The 20,393-nt window shown below is 32.4% G+C and overlaps 1 protein-coding gene across 8 annotated transcripts in view; it reads right to left on the bottom strand.

Annotated features, from left to right (window-relative positions):
- Positions 1–20,393, bottom strand: part of LOC129757241 (AP-1 complex subunit gamma-1-like) — a 178,173-nt gene that overhangs the window by 121,012 nt on the left and 36,768 nt on the right. For 5 of the 8 annotated variants that reach the window (XM_055754404.1, XM_055754397.1, XM_055754398.1 and 2 more), the window contains exon 2: positions 13,770–14,102. In XM_055754404.1, the coding sequence (XP_055610379.1) occupies positions 13,770–13,825 (56 nt within the window). In that variant the 5' untranslated portion in view covers positions 13,826–14,102. Of the gene's footprint in view, positions 1–13,769; positions 14,106–20,393 lie in introns of all 8 variants that reach the window. The other 3 variants (XM_055754401.1, XM_055754402.1, XM_055754403.1) reach the window with 2 other exon arrangements.

The raw sequence follows: 20,393 nt of genomic DNA, 5'->3' as shown, positions 1-20,393 counted from the left end.
GTAATTTTTGTAATTTTTGTAATTTTTGTAATTTTTGTAATTTTTGTAATTTTTTTTTTTGTAATTTTTTTCATTTTTGTCATTTTTGTCATTTTTGTCATTTTTGTCATTTTTGTCATTTTTGTCATTTTTGTCATTTTTGTCATTTTTGTCATTTTTGTCATTTTTGTCATTTTTGTCATTTTTGTCATTTTTGTCATTTTTGTCATTTTTGTCATTTTTGTCATTTTTGTCATTTTTGTCATTTTTGTCATTTTTGTCATTTTTGTCATTTTTGTCATTTTTGTCATTTTTGTCATTTTTGTCATTTTTGTCATTTTTGTCATTTTTGTCATTTTTGTCATTTTTGTCATTTTTGTCATTTTTGTCATTTTTGTCATTTTTGTCATTTTTGTCATTTTTGTCATTTTTGTCATTTTTGTCATTTTTGTCATTTTTGTCATTTTTGTCATTTTTGTCATTTTTGTCATTTTTGTCATTGTTGTCATTGTTGTCATTTTTGTCATTTTTGTCATTTTTGTCATTTTTGTCATTTTTGTCATTTTTGTCATTTTTGTCATTTTTGTCATTTTTGTCATTTTTGTCATTTTTGTCATTTTTGTCATTTTTGTCATTTTTGTCATTTTTGTCATTTTTGTCATTTTTGTCATTTTTGTCATTTTTGTCATTTTTGTCATTTTTGTCATTTTTGTCATTTTTGTCATTTTTTTCATTTTTGTCATTTTTGTCATTTTTAACATTTTTGTCATTTTTGTCATTTTTGTCATTTTTGTCATTTTTGTCATTTTTGTCATTTTTGTCATTTTTGTCATTTTTGTCATTTTTGTCATTTTTGTCATTTTTGTCATTTTTGTCATTTTTGTCATTTTTGTCTTTTTTGTCATTTTTGTCATTTTTGTCATTTTTGTCATTTTTGTCATTTTTGTCATTTTTGTCATTTTTGTCATTTTTGTCATTTTTGTCATTTTTCTCATTTTTGTCATTTTTGTCATTTTTGTCATTTTTGTCATTTTTGTCATTTTTGTCATTTTTGTCATTTTTGTCATTTTTGTCATTTTTGTCATTTTTGTCATTTTTGTCATTTTTGTCATTTTTGTCATTTTTGTCATTTTTGTCATTTTTGTCATTTTTGTCATTTTTGTCATTTTTGTCATTTTTGTCATTTTTGTCATTTTTGTCATTTTTGTCATTTTTGTCATTTTTGTCATTTTTGTCATTTTTGTCATTTTTGTCATTTTTGTCATTTTTGTCATTTTTGTCATTTTTGTCATTTTTGTCATTTTTGTCATTTTTGTCATTTTTGTAATTTTTGTCATTTTTGTCATTTTTGTCATTTTTGTCATTTTGGTCATTTTTGTCATTTTTGTCATTTTTGTCATTTTTGTCATTTTTGTCATTTTTGTCATTTTTGTCATTTTTGTCATTTTTGTCATTTTTGTCATTTTTGTCATTTTTGTCATTTTTGTCATTTTTGTCATTTTTGTCATTTTTGTCATTTTTGTCATTTTTGTCATTTTTGTCATTTTTGTCATTTTTGTCATTTTTGTCATTTTTGTCATTTTTGTCATTTTTGTCATTTTTGTCTTTTTTGTCATTTTTGTCATTTTTGTCATTTTTGTCATTTTTGTCATTTTTGTCATTTTTGTCATTTTTCTCATTTTTGTCATTTTTGTCATTTTTGTCATTTTTGTCATTTTTGTCATTTTTTTCATTTTTGTCATTTTTGTCATTTTTAACATTTTTGTCATTTTTGTCATTTTTGTCATTTTTGTCATTTTTGTCATTTTTGTCATTTTTGTCATTTTTGTCATTTTTGTCATTTTTGTCATTTTTGTCATTTTTGTCATTTTTGTCATTTTTGTCATTTTTATCATTTTTGTCATTTTTGTCATTTTTGTCATTTTTGTCATTTTTGTCATTTTTGTCATTTTTGTCATTTTTGTCATTTTTGTCATTTTTGTCATTTTTGTCATTTTTGTCATTTTTGTCATTTTTGTAATTTTTGTCATTTTTGTCATTTTTGTCATTTTTGTCATTTTGGTCATTTTTGTCATTTTTGTCATTTTTGTCATTTTTGTCATTTTTGTCATTTTTGTCATTTTTGTCATTTTTGTCATTTTTGTCATTTTTGTCATTTTTGTCATTTTTGTCATTTTTGTCATTTTTGTCATTTTTGTCATTTTTGTCATTTTTGTCATTTTTGTCATTTTTGTCATTTTTGTCATTTTTGTCATTTTTGTCATTTTTGTCATTTTTGTCATTTTTGTCATTTTTGTCATTTTTGTCATTTTTGTCATTTTTGTCATTTTTGTCATTTTTGTCATTTTTGTCATTTTTGTCATTTTTGTCATTTTTGTCATTTTTGTCATTTTTGTCATTTTTGTCATTTTTGTCATTTTTGTCATTTTTGTCATTTTTGTCATTTTTGTCATTTTTGTCATTTTTGTCATTTTTGTCATTTTTGTCATTTTTGTCATTTTTGTCATTTTTGTCATTTTTGTCATTTTTGTCATTTTTGTCATTTTTGTCATTTTTGTCATTTTTGTCATTTTTGTCATTTTTGTCATTTTTGTCATTTTTGTCATTTTTGTCATTTTTGTCATTTTTGTCATTTTTGTCATTTTTGTCATTTTTGTCATTTTTGTCATTTTTGTCATTTTTGTCATTTTTGTCATTTTTGTCATTTTTGTCATTTTTGTCATTTTTGTCATTTTTGTCATTTTTGTCATTTTTGTCATTTTTGTCATTTTTGTCATTTTTGTCATTTTTGTCATTTTTGTCATTTTTGTCATTTTTGTCATTTTTGTCATTTTTGTCATTTTTGTCATTTTTGTCATTTTTGTCATTTTTGTCATTTTTGTCATTTTTGTCATTTTTGTCATTTTTGTCATTTTTGTCATTTTTGTCATTTTTGTCATTTTTGTCATTTTTGTCATTTTTGTCATTTTTGTCATTTTTGTCATTTTTGTCATTTTGGTCATTTTTGTCATTTTTGTCATTTTTGTCATTTTTGTCATTTTTGTCATTTTTGTCATTTTTGTCATTTCTGTCATTTTTGTCATTTTTGTCATTTTTGTCATTTTTGTCATTTTTGTCATTTTTGTCATTTTTGTCATTTTTGTCATTTTTGTCATTTTTGTCATTTTTGTCATTTTTGTCATTTTTGTCATTTTTGTCATTTTTGTCATTTTTGTCATTTTTGTCATTTTTGTCATTTTTGTCATTTTTGTCATTTTTGTCATTTTTGTCATTTTTGTCATTTTTGTCATTTTTGTCATTTTTGTCATTTTTGTCATTTTTGTCATTTTTGTCATTTTTGTCATTTTTGTCATTTTTGTCATTTTTGTCATTTTTGTCATTTTTGTCATTTTTGTCATTTTTGTAATTTTCGTAATTTTCGTTATTTTTGTTTTTTTTTTTTTGGTATTTTTTGGCATTTTTGTCATTTTTATCATTTTTGTAATTTTTTTCATTTCTGTCATTTTTTTTAACTTTTTTTAAAATTGTTGTTATTTGTTTAATTTTTTTTTTTTTTTTGATTTTGTTATTTGTGTAATTTATGATTTTTTCATTTTTTGTCAATTTCCAATTCTTGGCGTCTACATTTCAGTTTTTTTTTTAATTTTTCCATCCACACGAAAGTAACACGTGGTTGTGATCTCCCCACGAAAAAAAAGTCGAGAGGCCAATAACCAAAGTTGTTTCCGGGGTTGCACGCATTATTCTCCTCAAAACGTCGTCGACACTTGCCAAATGAACACCCACTTTCGACCGACACAACATCCTCCTTTGGCTTAGCGCTGGGTTCAATGAGTTTCCATTAGATTTACCGCCAAACTTTTCCACTTTATTTGCACAGAATATTGGCCCCGTTTTTTTTGTTGTTGACTTCGACATTGAAGGAGCGATTTCCCTTTTTTCAGTGACCCCAACATAATGGTTGTGCGAAAATAGGTATCTCTCGAAACAAAAATAAATACTGGTTGCAAAAAAGGGGACCCCGCACAGAAACGACAATTTCTGTCATTCGATAAACACGATAGAGATCACCGGGCGGAGGTTTACTGAAATGTTTGACCTTTTTTGCCGTTTTTTTGGCTCCCACAACAGTTTAAAGTTAATATATTTTAGAAAAGAGCGGATCATGCTTTGTTTTCTTCTTCTTTTGACCCAAATAAAGGGTTCACCATTAGCAAATAAATTCCTGAACTTTTTGTCATGCGGAGGTTTTTTTAAAGTTAAATTGATACTTTTGAAATTTTTCGTTGAGTTTTTTCATGTTTTTTTATCAGCTTAAAACTGTTTCAATGTGGATGATTCAAATATTTCATCAATTTGCTGATGCAGCCATTTTATTCAATTTGCAAATTGAGAAACGAAAACTAAGGCAAGCAATTTTCCAGCTGAGGAAATCCTCCGTTCAACTAAGCGCTAATAAGGGCAACCACAAAATCGTCAGGCAGGTCTTCGCCGATCCGATAAAATAATTATAAATTGCGATTATTTTCCCGCTCAGTGCAATTTCACCAATTTCTCGATGCCTGCTGCTGGAGGCAATTTTCCGGCACACAGTTTCTTATTTCATGGCTGCTTTTTTGCGTCTCCTTTTACTTTTAGTGCAAAGAAAAGTCGAGCTACAATAGGCTTCTCTTCTTCTGTTTTTTTTGTCCAATAAGCATGTAAGTATAGCAAACAGATTTCCACAAAATGGCATTGTAATTTGTCCTCCCCATAACCATTAGAATCTCTTATACATGCCTTTGTACAGAGAGAGAAAAGATTCCTTTGGGGCAAACTGACGGGTAATAGACTTTGATTATACCCAATCCTTTCTCTCTGGAGCCACTCTTTCCGGAACCACTTTAAAACTTTTCCGACGACGACGACGACGAAGGGCGAGGGTCGATTTTTGTTTTCCGATTGTAATCCATTAATTTTAACTTGGAAGGCTTCCTGCAGATTAAGCTGTGTGTAGATCGAGAAAAATTGTCTTCACCAAATGCCTCCGGCATCAATCATGACGAAGGTTCGAATTCCGTGAACTTTCTTGAGGGAATGAACGGGAGGAAAAAAATCTCAATGACGGAAATGAAACTTGTTCTTGTGTTTTACTTAGGCTCAACTTTTGTCTCTTGTTGACTTAACTGTTACAGGTTTGTCCTAATTCCTAGTATTGTTTGAGCTCCCCAAGTATTCCATTTCCAAAAAAAATCCTCAAGCGTATTGTCGTTTATGTTCGAGACTAATTTTCTTCCACCTACATCTATGTACATCTTAAATGGACCTTGGGACGAAAAATTGGTCGATTCCAAGTAAAAGTAAACACACCGGAGCCAAATTGCTGAGCACCATGGTTAGTTTTAGCTTATTTATTCGTAAGTAAGAAGGTAATTCTACTCCAGAAGGCACTCGAGCAACTTGCCACTACTAGCTATGGCTGATTGTGAGTAAGCTAACCTTGCCTTGTTGCGAAAGTTATTTGCTGATAAGAAGTTTCGCTGAACGTCTCGAATGAAACTTTTCGATTGGCTTGGCTTGGCTTTTTCTTGGCGCTCGGCTTGGCCAGGTGTGTGGGTGTCCGGCAAGTTTGTATGAAAAAGGCAGGTGAAATTTCACCATGACGAATGGTTTTTTTTGTTGTTGTTTACTAAATTTACGATATTTCAGCGTCTTTTGCTTGTTTTTAAAGTGACGTCAATTATTCGATGGTTTACATTTTCTTTAAATTCTGATTATTTTTTGTAAACTAAGTTTGAAAATTTATGATTTTTTCTATAGGATACATTAAAAATTTGAAAGTAAATATAAAGACTGAAATTGACTGAAAAATCTCAAAAATTCTACGTTGAAGTGGACACAAACATTTTGATTATAAAAAAATTTAGATGATTTAGTCAAAACAAACGATTTTATTAATATCAATAATTTAATTTACGATTCAAATTATGTTTTGAATATTTTTAATGAAATCCAGCTGTTTGATATTTTTTAACATACAAGTTCACTCATTTTAAGATAATAAATCGTGGAATCTAAAATTCGTTATAATTCCTTAAAGCAGTTTTTAAAACCTCCAATCGGCGGTTTTCTAATAAAATCAAAGGAATTTTATTCCAGGTCTGGTGCTTTATTGAAAATCGACGTGCTTTTAATCTGCATCCATTTATGTTCGGTTGCCATGCTAAAAACCTGAAATGTGCCTAGATTTCTTCTTTCGATACCAAACTAAAAACTGTGTCACACAATGTTATGTTGATGGAAAAGATAAAGTCATTGAAAAGTAGATGTTGATTAATGTCTAAACCAGGTTTTCAATTTCGGGTATCTTTTTTTAATTTTCATATTAAAAATTCATATTTAGATAAGGATTTCTTTTCATGATAAAAACGCCTTGATAATAAAAAAAAAATCAGTAGGTATTAAATAATTGCATTTGCAGCCGTTCTTATTTTGATGCATAATTGATTCGAAAGAATAAATATAGTTTTATTATTTTTAATAAGAACTAAAAAGTCAGAATATAATTAGAATTTTTCTTCAACATATCGCAAATAAAACTTCTCAGGTTTGAGTAAATTTTGGTTTGTTTTTCGAAAAAGTAACAATCATTCTGTGAAACTTTAGAATTTTCTTTTTTTTATGCAACAAGGATTTTTTTCATGCAGATTTCAAAATTTCCTTCCTGCATTACATTTGATTTCGCTTGACTTCAGCCACGTTATTTGAAAAACCCAAATACTAGTATTTCACTAGCTACTTTACTAGGGATAAGGTTGCCAGTCCGTATTTTATATAAAAACCTGGCAAAAACCTGGCAAAATCCGGGCATTTGAGTTTAAAAGTGATGACCATAAATCCGGGCAAAATCCGGGCAAATTTTGTAAAAATCCAGAACTACTCAATAAAAATCAAGAATAAAAATTGAAAAAATTTGAATTTTTCATCAAAACTAAGTAAGAAGGTAATTCTACTTATCTAAAACTTATCTTATCTAAAACTTATCTTATCTAAAACTTATCTTATCTAAAACTTATCGACAGACTTTACATTGTACTTTAGATCTCCAAGAAACCTTTCATGATTGTTTTTAAAAAATTTGCTCAACAAATTTCGTTTTGGAGGCGTTTGTTGTTTTTTTTATGTTTGATTTGCCAAAAAAGTGTATAAATCCGGACAAAATCGGGGCATTTTACTATAAAATCCAGGCAACCAGACTGGACAGGACTGTTCCCAAATTTTGTATGAAATATCCGGGCAAACCCGAATAAAACCGGGCAATCTGGCAACCTTAATCATGGATTATTTAATTTTTTTTTTGTAAGAATAGCAGAGCTGTTGATATTTGTGAATGATTATCGTCAAAAATAATATTTTTGGAAAAATTTGATTTTATCAAAGATTTTTAATTCTTTTTTTAAGCATTTAAAATTTAGAGAGATCAAAGTAGTCAATGGCCATGACATGACGTTTTTTTTCACGCTCTTAAATTTTGTTAATTTCAAAGTGGAATAAAATCTCAAGTATAAAACTACGATTCAAGATCAAGACCTCAAGTCTAATATATTCATGCATGTGCAAAATACCCTAAACGGAGTAAGAAATGTGTGAGGCACGGCCATTCGCCCAGAAAGTGCACGTCGGGTCAAACGGAAGGTCAACCAATGGACGCGGATCAAGCAGCGGACAGTTTTCTCTCAACAGATGGACTACGAGCGGCACACGGGTGTCGACCACTGCTCAAATGGATTCTGTATACGATGGATACCCGAAGGACTATTCCAGCCTGAAGCAAATTCCGTTTGTTAATCAGCTGCAAAATTCCCAAAGCTAAGTATTCTCCTTAATTTAAACTTCTGCATCATTTGCAACACGTCCATCATTTGTCTAAACATTTGGTTCTTGAATAATGATGAAATTACTTCATTGATTAAGATTTTGCTGAACTAGAGCGATCCATATTTTTTTTCTTCAAATTTTCTCTCTTTCGATATCAAAAGAAATTTTCTTTAAAATGTGTGTGAACATTCTGAGACCTTAAACTGTCTGTGTATGTAAAACAAATGTATAATGTATAATGAAAGAATAATTATTAAATAATAAATTGGGATGTATTTCTTTATAAACTACATTATAATGTAAAGTTCAATATGCTAGCAGTCAATCAATGAAAATTTTATCCTCAATTTTATGTAATACAGATATTTGTTTTTTTTCTAATGATTTGAAATTTCGTTTTTTTTTATTTTCAAATTATTCAATTAAGTCACTTCGCTTGATTTTTCATCTATTTATTTGATTGTTCATATTTTTTTTTAATTTTCAAGTAATAATCGTTTCGCACATGTATAGGAGTTTCTTGAGGAAATGTCTAGGAGCATAGGAGGTGTAGGTAAAACGGAGATCGCACCATTTTCCAAAAATGGCTCCTGATCAACAACCTTTCCCTTACTAACGCAACCCTTTCCTGAGATACTTCAATATAGATTCGCAGACGTATAGGCGGTTTCTATAGCTGGTGATACTGACTTATCATTGTTTCAGAATTTTTCAAAACAAGATTTTGAAGAAAACTGGAATAACATTTTTTTTTTGGTTGATCCTAAAAAGTATCTTACTAACAATCCTTCCTTCATCCCTCATTGACTACTAGGACGTGGCCGGCGCTATTATTGATCATTTTTAAAGGGAGAGCATGAGTTTTGTGCATTGAGAATGAGTTGCTAATCCAAAGCTGCATTCTTTTGGCCCTTGTACAAAATTTATGGCCTCGATCAATCACGGAGTAGCAACCATTGGCAATGTGGAACTCGTTCTACTTAGCCACGCCAGCGATCATGAAATTCGAAATGCTTTGAAAGTTTTGACACAATAAAGTATTAAATTTTTATTAAAACCATGAGAAAATAGCGGTATTGTTGAAGACTAATTAAAGCATTCGGGCATAATGATTTAAGGTGGATATGAGTAGTCAAACAAGCTAAGCTAAGCTTTTTTTAAGCATTTAAAATTTAGAATTCTAAGTGATACCGATGGGGATGAAACGATTTTCCTGATTTAAAATTCTAGAATAACAACATCACGTAATTCCTGAGCAAAATGTCTCAAAACTTGGCAGGCGACCTTCTAGTCACGCGTAAGATTTTTATATATTCCATTCTTCCCATAGTTATTTATTTCCCTCAACTGCACTTGTGGTTCTTCATCAATATGAAAATGAGCCTACGTCTTAACAAAATAATCTAAAATTGTCCAAAGATTTTTTTATCAACTTTCTTATAAAAAAATCTGTGATTAAATTGAAAAAAAATCTGAAATATAGTCGAAATTTTGTCGACCAAAAATTTAAAAAAATTAAAAAAAAAATATATCGTTCTTTCATTAAAACGAGAAATTCTGATCCTTGAAAGCGGTTTTTTCCCCTGTAGGGGATGTTATTTCATGAAAAAGATTTAAAATTTATGTGATGTGTCCGGAGATATTTGGTTTTGTAAAATTTTACAGCTTAATATTTGCTTGAACATTTAGTTTAACTGTAGAAATTTTCAGCCATAAAACTTACTTTTTTTTTGCAAGCACCTTATTTGGACCAGTTCATGAACGCTACTAATACTCTTGATCCTTCGGAAATATTAGATGAAAATGTATAATCAAGCAAACTACAACTAGATATAAATGAGGCCTTCAGAGCCATCGAGGTATAAGTGCAAGCACTATCGATTTCGAGTTGATGATGCCAAAAAATTCTATATATTTCAAATTATATTTGGTGATTTTTTATAAAATTTAAATTTTTTTACGTAAATAGAAAAAAACTTTTTTTTATTTAAAATTATTAACAAAACAAAAATGAGCCGGTGACGGAGCACTTTCGAGGATGCCTTTTAGAAAACAGGATTTGCGGTGGACACTGTATCTCAGCACAGAATCATCTGAAGTCAAAAAATCAGACCAAAATATTTTTAATAGATGTTTTTCTGGACCCCAACGTTTTTATTTAACTTAAAAATTTTTTAAAGAAATTTTTGTGGCTGTTTGAAGTAAAAACTACGATTTTTCACGAAAAAATCCGCCATTTTTTATCTGTAAATCTGTAAAAAAAAATCGTTGGGGTCTGGTATTTTATATGTAGAAAATTTGTTCCAAATTTGAAAAGAATCGGATAAGTAGTTTTCAAATGACGATGTCCACGGACTTTAAAAATATGCTTTCGAGAATAACGCGTTTGAAGTTTCTGCTCTTGCTTTCTTGCAGTATTAGATAGGAATAGATAAAGGCCTATAATTTCTACAGTTTTACTTCAATTGACTTGAAAATTTGACACAACATTCTTGAAATGTTTTACAATAAGAAAATAAAAAAATAAAAAAATTGATTTTTTGAAAGTGTAAGACCCTACTCCTCCCCCCAACCCTCCCCCCCCCCCCCCCCCGCTCTTTAGGTAAAACGAAGTTTACCGGGTTGACTATTTTTATTTAAAAACTGTTCTGTTAAGATTTGTTTAGATTTAATCTTCAGTAAATAAAATAAAAAAAATTTCGTATACGAGTGATATCATCTAAAAATGTCACCTTTTTTGTAAAGTGCGCATCCATTGTTTAATTTATTTGTATTCAAAAGTAACGTAAAACAATTGTCTTTTAATTTTGCCACAGCGGCATAATCGTTTTGATGGCATCTGTGAACTAATTTTAAAGAAAAAGTTAACAATTTTTTTTTTAATTTCGTTGGAAACCAACAGAAGGATGTTGTACTGTTTTTTCACCTATTTTGAAATTTCATTTTACCTGAATTAGTTTTCCAAGATCTGCACATCCCGGAAAAGTTTCTATTATAGATTGAGATCCCTCACCCTCACAGGAAGGGGGGAGTTTTTGAGTTTTAACTAAAGCTCGAAACCGAAATGGTACCAAATTTGGCATGGGAGGTTTTTGGGTACGAGAAATATTTCTGTGATTAATTGAGACCCCTCCCTCTTTCCAGAAGGTAAATCGAAAGATGAAAGGGGGCCTTCTTACATTTTCTTGCATAACTCAAAAACTTATCAAGTAAAAGGAACCAAATTTGGGATGGAATGGTATTAGGAACCAAAAATAGTTCAATGAATATTTGGCACCCCTCCCTTTCTCCAGTGGGATGGTTAGAAAGAGGGAGGGGAGAAGTTTCCATACAATTTTTAGAATAACTTAAGTAAAAATCGAGCAAATTGAATCAATGTTGGCATGGAAGCGTTTTAGGGTATGATGTTTCCCTGAATCTTTGGTTCCCATCCTTCTTTCCAATAGGGAGATAGTAAGAGAGAGGGAGACTCCTTTAATTTTTTTTGCATAACTCGAAAACTTAAGCAAAAGGAAACCAAATTTGGCATGGGAGTGTGTTTGAATAAGAGACATGTTTCTATGATAATTTGAAATGAATTATGAACACTTCTTTGTACGTGGGTGACCTTGTGGAGCATGAATTACAAAACATAAAAATAAGTCACGTCTCAAAACGGTTTTCATTTCTCAGAGACATGAATTTTGTTAATAACTGTAACAATGAAATTTAAACAGTTAACAGAACTATAACAGTGCTCACCAACTTTTTGAGTTGGAAGAGCCAAAATTATCAAATTTTTCAAAATTTCAGAGTTTGAAAGAGACACTTTAATTAAAACAAAATATATGAATAATCAATAATCATAAGAGTTTTCTCCTTACTTTTCGATATATTTTTTAAATCTGTTTCTTGTTAACCTTACATGGATGCTCTTCTGGATTGTCAATTCTTCTAACATGGTTTGATTTTATGTCCATTTTAATGCGTTGGTGAATATCGAATCAAAACATCGGCAAAGAAAAGCTTAAAAAATAAGAAAGGAAAGAGAAATAAATTTTCTCAAAATTGTCAAGCCTTTTATGACATCCTCCAGATTATGCTAATCCTTTCCAAACTCCAGAAATATGAGCTTAAATTCAACTGAAATTTATATAGCCGAAAATTTAAATTTTACAATAATCATGCTCCTGACAACTGGTAGAATTTTCAACATTAATGACATCAAACAAACGTGTCTTCAGAATTTAATGCATCTGAAAACCTTAAAAATCTCATTTTATTTCTCATGTGATTTTTCAATATTGTGCGTCCAATTTAATGAAGAATGAAATAAAAATCATTGTAGATTATTTATCAATGCTTAGTGAAGCTAAGATTACTGGGAAAAAAAACTGTGGTTTGATCAGTTTAAGCCTTTAATAATGTGAATTAGCAGCTTTCATTAAAAAATTCGCGAAAAATAATTTAAAAACAGTAGATTAAACTATTAAAAAAAGTTCAAGGATAGTTTTAAAATTTCAAATCAAAAATAATGAAAATAAATCAACGGTGGTCAACTATAAATAAAAAAATAATTAAAAAATTATGTCCGTTACTAAAATTTCGTTCGAAACTTGTGAGCTTGAATGTTGATTCAAGTTTGCAATTCTCAATTCTCAGTTTTTGGAATTTTGTATTTGAAATTCATGTATCTATTCACTTATAAACCCGTTAATTATTGGGTTAGCTTTACAGATTTTGTTTTTTTTTCTTAATTTCAAACTTAAAACCGGGTTAAATTTGGGAAAATTCAGCCAAAATCTAGGTATTTTCCACAAAAATATAAGAGAAATACTGAAAATTAACACACGAAAAATTACCAAGGCACGTTTCAAATCTTATCTCAAAATTCCAAAAAAATTCATGCGAATTTATTTCGTTAAAACAAGTTAAAAATTTGGAATTTTGTAAAAATTATGAATAATTCTGGAAAAAAAATCGGCCTTTTTCGATATCAAGGCAACCGGACTTTTCTCAATTCCTCTTTAAAAATCCGGACAAGCCTGGTTAAAATCGAGTAATCTAGAAAAAGGTTGCCGGATTGCCCGGTTTTATCCGGTTATACGGTGCGGCAAAACATTCAAAAAGAACAATGACGATGATAATTGAAAGAAAGTTAAGAAATGTGTTCCGAGAAATCCGATGTCATTTGAAATTTGCATGTGCATAATATTTTGTTTAAAAATTTTATTGACAAATAATGATAACGAGTACCTCAACATGCTGACGAAAGTTGAACGCTGAATCATGGACGACGAAACATATGTGAAGGCTGACTTCAAACAGATCCCCGATATCCTGTTTTTCAAGATCAAAGATAAGTTCAGCATTCCAGAGCATGTCCGCAGTTATAAATGTCCAAATTTGCGAATAAATTCCTGGTTTGGCAAGCCATCTGCACGTGTTTTGGGTTGTTTTGTTCAAAAGTTTTTTTGAAGCATGATTTACCATCTCTGGGGCATTTTACTCCGTGTTTTGACGATCCCGGAACATTGAAATGACGGTCAAGATTGGTATGTATGTATATCAGCGAATAAATTTGCTTTAGAAAACTAAAAAAAACTCAATTTACCTAAGCTTAAAAATAATAATTATTCACCACTAGTATCTCGAATTTTTTCATTTCAATTTTTTTTTATTAAGAGACATAAATCCCTACCAAAGCTTCAGTTCCTGTTAATATTTTCACCCGAAATCCCACACGTAAATAGAACAAACATTTACGTTCCAGATTCATTGCCCAAACAAATAGACCGCAGTTAAGTCAAACACCTTTCGAGGGGAAGTCGGTCGTTCGTTAGTTAGTTAGTTCGTTACTGGGAGCTCCTCCCTCTCCTCGCTGTGGCAAAGAACCGAAGTGTTTGCACTAACTGGCTGGGGCGGTTGTTGGTCTAAGTGAATAAATTACTTACCTTCGATTGTGCTCCGGCGGCAGGATACTCCACTCCGTTTCGTAGTATGGATACATGGTCCCACGGGCGTGCTCTACTTTCGCTCTGTATTTGCTCAGTTTATCGACCAACAGGCAAGTCGTTTCGATCGATTCTGCACACTGCACACAGTACCCGTTATACGAAACACTAACTCAACACACCAAGCATTAAGGGCGTCTAAATTGGCTCCGTTTGGTTTTGCTGCAGCAATAATTCGAAACTACAAACGATGAAATCGAATAAATTTGTGCCCCACTAGCCCGTCTCAAAGTGGCTCACTTTTTCGTCGAGTTGCTGGATATCACCACACTGCTGCTGATAAGAAACGGAATTTTGTAAATAATGAGGGAAAACAGAGCTTCACACTTTTACACACAAGTTAATCACCCAACAAACGTACTGCGTTGCGAAACGAGTGCGAGTTGCTTAACGCCTTTTTTTTTTTGCTCAGGGTCGAATGGATTACAATTTTTTAATTAAAATATTTTCCCGGTTTTTTATTCGGTGATGTAACTGTTCAATTTTGTCCGAAAAATTATCATGTAACATATTTCACCATCCAGCAGCCCCTGTGATATGTCTATGTGCTGTACTTCAGGGTGTGTCAAAATGATACCTTTTTAGATTTTCAAAACACGTGTTTTCTTGAATGTTTCCTTTTTTATAAAAGTCGACTTGTGATATGAAGTTTAGCCTAGAAAAAAAGCAGTATTTTATTCGAAAAGAGTAATTTTTTGAGTATTATTTGAGTACATTTTGTAAGTTCATATAATGCAATAAGCTAATTTGTAAATTTTCCGATTACAATTTCTCAAACCTAAATTCAGAGGTTATAATTACGAATGTGTAGTGAAAAATTACGCATCGAAAGTATTCGAAGACGAAACACAAACACAAAATTCAAGCATAAAAATTGGTGACCAAAATCTGAAAATCATATTAATTTAATCAAATTCCAGAAACTTTAATCTTAATTGCCATTTTCGAATCAATAATGTTAAAGCACAAGTGAATAAATGTTCATATTGTTTTGAATAGTTATATTTAAACTGAAAAAATCTTTGTGGACAAGGAAGATTTAGCTAAGAAATTCATAGGCAGCAAAATAGAAGTTCAAAACTGGACTAACCATAGCCAAAGGATCGAGCACATGATTAAGATGCTGACTTCTTAGAAAGAATGCTTCTTTGAGAAAGCCCAAACCTAATTTTATTCTTGAGTCTAAAAAAATACATTACACTGCTCTCAACGTATAGACTGTTCCGATAATTACAAATAAACTAATAAAAAACTGTCAATTAAAAAAAGCTACCTGCACGCTTCTTTTTTAAACCCAAAATTAAGTTTGATCGTGGTTCAAAACATAATTCGATTCTATGAACTTAAAGTTAAGTTCCCTTTTTTCTCTTTGCGATGGTACAAAACGTGTTTGAACTGCTAACTCAAAATTGACCCCTTTTCTTCCTTCGGCGAGGGATCTAAACTGAGTTTGACCTTATGAACTCTATTTGTTGGACTGAAAACACTTAGCGAGTTCACTTCGAATCGGAACAGCAACCAACGAACAAGTCGCAAAATTTTGTCGTTCCGGAACAATTACCGGAAGACTATGAAGGAACATGAATGTAAACATGTGTCCGTCATTGTCATCTTATAGTGAGTGGCTTGGCATGTCCGGAAACTTCCGGATGTTATTTACTACCCGTGGGAAGTAACATCCGAAAGTTTCCTTTGTAGTTTTGACTGGGAGTGTCAATACTTTCCACCGCTCTGTAATTGAAATAATGTACCGGAACAGCAACATCCGGTTAAAAATTTTTTTAACCATCCTTTAAGTGAAAAATAAATTTGAGTTCAGCCACCGAACTAAGTTTTGAGTATGCCTATCAGAACTTAGTTTTACGATTGCCCAGTTAAACTCAAAGCTGAGGGCTGCCACTGAAGTGCTGCTTGAACCAAAACAACTTAATTTTGAGTTTTACAAAAGGAGCGTGTAGTGTTCAACCAAATCTGGCTGCGTACTGTTGTTTACATCCAAGTGAAGTAAGCTTTTACATTGTTTGCTGTTTTTCGCGAAGAAATATGAAATTGAAGCCTTACTCCCGACGGATTGTGTACAAATGGGATACTGTGAGTGGTCTTGCCATCAGAAAACGAGCTAAAGAAGAAGGTGTGAGAATCGGGGCAGTTCAAACCGCGTTGAGAAAGTATCCATTCCGAATGTAAGATGTACGAGAAATTGGAGAACGGTAGCCATGGACCGAGTGAATTTTTAGAATAACATATGTTCATCAAGTTATGTCGCGAGACTATGAAAATACATAATGTCTCGTCTAGTCATAACCATACATACAGGCAGCAAAGGTATGATCCCGAAAATATAATCCGTCATTTCCGGGCCATAAACACGCAAATATTTCCCGCACAATTTCCCGCACAATTTCCCGCTACAAATCTTCAATCTTCCCGGGCATAATATAATTGCCGATGGCGTGAGTATCACCATGAACCGGAGAAACATCAAGGATAATATTCAGAAAGCAGCTTAAAAAATGGTGCGGGTGAAATCTGATGAGGTGAAAAGGCATTTGCTTTGCCTCAAAGTTGACACGCCCAGGAATAAGTGCCAAGTACGCAAAACAAGGCTCGGAAGTTATTAGAAATTTAGATAAGTAAATTATTTTTATTTAATCTCTGTTGTCGTTTGAGTGAATTAAAAAAGAAAATTTTGGGAAAACCCTAAGGACGCTGTTTTTGACCGATTTGGAGCAAAATCGATTTATTATGTTCTAAATTGGTCAAAAACGGCGTTCTTGAAACGAGCTTGGCTCATATTGACTCAGAATTCATTTGATTTAATTTTTACGAACGGCAAATTTTAGATTTTTATTAAATTATCATTTCAATTTTTTTTACAGCAATAATTGAAGCTACCGATCGACTGCTAAATATTTAAAGCAAAAAATTTGGAAGTTATGGCTTGATACAATGTTTGCATCGATCAAATCTTTGCCGTAGCTGTTAACAACCGAGCAAATGTCATTGCAGCCGCCAAATCACTTAGAAATCTTCATACAAGAACCATTCTTTCTGATTTTATACTCGAGGGATGATCCAGTTGGAAGAAAGAGTCGAAAATCTGAAGGCTGAGTTGGCGAGCAATTGAATATTGTCTGATGCACTACCCATTAATTTGATTTTTGCAATTTGATCGCATACTTTGTTCAATAATTCGCACTTAATGTATGTGCGTTACGTGATAAAAATACCATGAACTAATTTCTTCCAATCAGTGCTGCAATTTGTCTGACTATTTATTTGACTATGACTGCGATTTTTTTTCGGTGTTCTATATCTGAAATGAAATGATGCAAGTGAACAGTCAACAAAGTCCAAAGCTTTAGGACTACCTACATCATTTTCATGCTGGCATCGAGCTTTATCAATGTATTTGTCAGTTAGTTTGCTGTTCATTCGTGAACCTAAATAAGTTTCATCCACTTGAGTGTTGCGAAGCTTGAATTTTCTTGACACTTCTATCACACGCGTCGACCAGTCAGTGAATAAAGCTTTTCGTGAAATTCATATTCAATAAAAGTGACTGAAAATTTCAGTGGTCCCGGCTAGTGAAGTTCAACATTAAAAATGGAGCAACCAGGAACATCAAGAAGCTCAAGAAAACGACTCGCGGAAATAGCAGCAGAATTTATAAACCGAGATGGACCAAAGGCCGGGTGTGCAATAGATCCGGACTCGAGAACCAAATGCAAATATGAGCAATCATTGTACGATGTAGGCAACATGATCCGACATTTTCGATCCAAACATTCTGCAAGAGCTGTAGAAGTTGGATTGTTGGACGAAAATGTGATTGTAAAGAAACTTCGCATCGTCAAGAAAATCAGTATTCCTATGGATAAGCAAATATTCATAGATTCACTGATTAAGGATATTGCGATGCACAATGTGTCCTTGGCCAGCTTGGAGTGGGAAGGGCGTAAGCAAATCAACGACTCGATTGCGTCAGCGCTTGGCCTCACAATGAACCGCCAAAATATAAAAAGGTATTTAAAATCAGCAGCAGAGATGATTCGTTCCGTTATAACGGAAGAAATCAAAAACAAATTGATATGTTTAAAGATAGATTCCGCCGCCAAATATCACCGCCACGTACTGGGTGTTAACGCCCAGTTTGTCCTACGAGATAAACTTGTTATCCGATCCCTGGGTAAGTATTATGATCACCTTATTGGATTAAATTGTAAGAAATATATTTCTCCCTCTATGCACAGGTATGGTGGAAGTAACAGAACGGCAAACAGGCGAATTTTTGAAAAGAAAAATTCTAGAAACAGTTCAAATCTACAATATTGAAATGTCGCAAATATTCGCAGTAACATGTGATAATGGTGCCAACATGGTGGCTGCGGTCAAATTTTTAAAACATGATGTAGCTCTATCTGCCGTGACAATGCTTGGCATCGAATTTGATGAAGAAGAAGATTTTGATAACCATTTTCTAGATTCCTTGAATAAGGAGCTGGAAAATAGCTTAAATCTTGTGCGGTGTTGTGCACATATATTGCAGTTGGCAGTGCTGGATGTAGTCAAAAAAACAGACGAAACGGTCCAAGCTGTAACTGCGATTGCCAAAAAGTACAGAAGTATTAAGTACAAAACAAGTTTCACGCATCATGGTGCTTCGCTGCCTCCTATCTACGGACAAACAAGATGGTGCGGCCTGTATAAAATGATGGAGTCCTTTGTTAACCAACAGACGTTCTTCGACAATCTGGGTTCTCAGTTTTCTGAGCTTGGTAAGTCATTGTTTAAGCTTTTGTAGTGACCGAACCTTATTACTTTTTGTGTAAAAAATTAAGTCGAATCATATTTTTTCACATTTTTTTTATAGATCTTTCGAATCTTTGGGTGTTCATTAAAAATTATGCACAAGCCTTCAAGCCCTTGTACCTAACTACAAAAAAAATGCAGGCCGAACACCTTTCACTGGGTGATTTTTATTTACAATGGCTAATGGCCTCCAGTGAAATCCGCAAGATGACTACGAACCCATTTTCTCCTCAATTGATACAATCCCTGAACAACCGCTTGAAAAATCTGTGTACGCCGATGGCTTTCAAGGCTTCACTTTACATTGACCCAAGACTCAATTATCTCGACTCCAAGCTCTTTTCTTCTGAGGAAAAGTTAGAAATCAAGGTAAAGTAAACGTTTTAACTGCTCTCTGAGATTAAATTTACCTTCACTTAATAATTATTTAATTGATCAATTACAGGATTTCATTGTGAGTATATGGAATCGCATCAATGCTCTCAACCCGTCCGTTTCAGCCTGCTCTACCAATGAGTCTTTAACCGCTAGTGACGAATTTGAAGAATACCTAACAGAGCTGTTTGGAGGAACTCTTGAAGCTCAAACATCCGTTAGAACGTCAAGCTTCCTCCAGCAGGTTAGAACAGTTGATATTGAACCACGGCGCCCTCATCACTTTGACGTCTGGCAATATTGGTTGCAGCGAAAGACCACGCATCCTGAACTGCATGCCGTGGCCATGGTGCTTCTGGCCGTACCTGCGACGCAAGTATCGGTTGAAAGGGCGTTCAGTGCACTTTCACTGGTTCTTTCTGACCATAGGACCACACTTAGTGAGGACACATTATCGGATATCTTGAGCATTAAATTGAATCGAGAGATTTATGAATCCATTTTATCTAGTTTGGTGCAAGACGATGAATCCGATTTCAGCTAAAAATCTTATGTTTTTATATCTTTTAGTTCGTTGTATTTTATTCTACTTCAAAATAAACTTTTAACGTTTCATATCACAAAACAAGTATTTTAAATTTTCTTATGAAGATATCATCACCGAGTAAATAGACAGTTTAAGCATTTCAAGCAACAATTAGATCCTTAACTATGACTTAAGTCATTGCTTTTTTTTTTTTTTTTTTTTATGGGTTTATAAGCTACCTGGCTGACCCGGAAAGGAAAAACAGAACGGGGGACAGAAGAGGAAACTTTACACGAGAGTAGCATAGCTTAGAACAGGATAGCGGCAACAGAGCCCGAGAGTTCTGAAGCACCAGAGAAAGGAAGCGTTAAGATAGTGCTCGACGGACTGGGACAGATGGGCCCTACATGAACTTCGAGTTAACCCAACCTCCAATTCAACCGAGCAGTAACAGTATGATAACATACGCCAAAGTCTCGATATCATTGTCAGAAGGGTTCACTATCTTACCGTAGTTGAGTTTTCCCTACCTGTCACCTAGCCTTACTCGTTTCAATAAATTTGAATTTTTGATTGTTTTTACTTGAGATTAACATAGATTAAAAAATAAAATATTTCCAAATATGTCAATGTTAAGAGATTCAGAACAAATGCGTGGAAACTCGGTAATTATACAAAAAAAAAAAACTAGAATGACAAGAAACAGAACTAAAATCTGAATCTGAAGCGTAATAATTCTACAGAACACAAAAAGGTGTTATACAGAGTTTTGATAAATTAAAAAAAAAAATCAATATGTTTGTTATAACACTTATCCACAGTACATACAATGCATAATCTGTTAATTGTGA

The sequence above is a fragment of the Uranotaenia lowii genome, chromosome 3 (genome assembly GCF_029784155.1).
Source record: "Uranotaenia lowii strain MFRU-FL chromosome 3, ASM2978415v1, whole genome shotgun sequence".
NCBI lineage: Eukaryota > Metazoa > Arthropoda > Insecta > Diptera > Culicidae > Uranotaenia > Uranotaenia lowii.
Note: the sequence above shows the minus strand (reverse complement) of the source record. Positions and strands in the feature narration are given on the sequence as shown.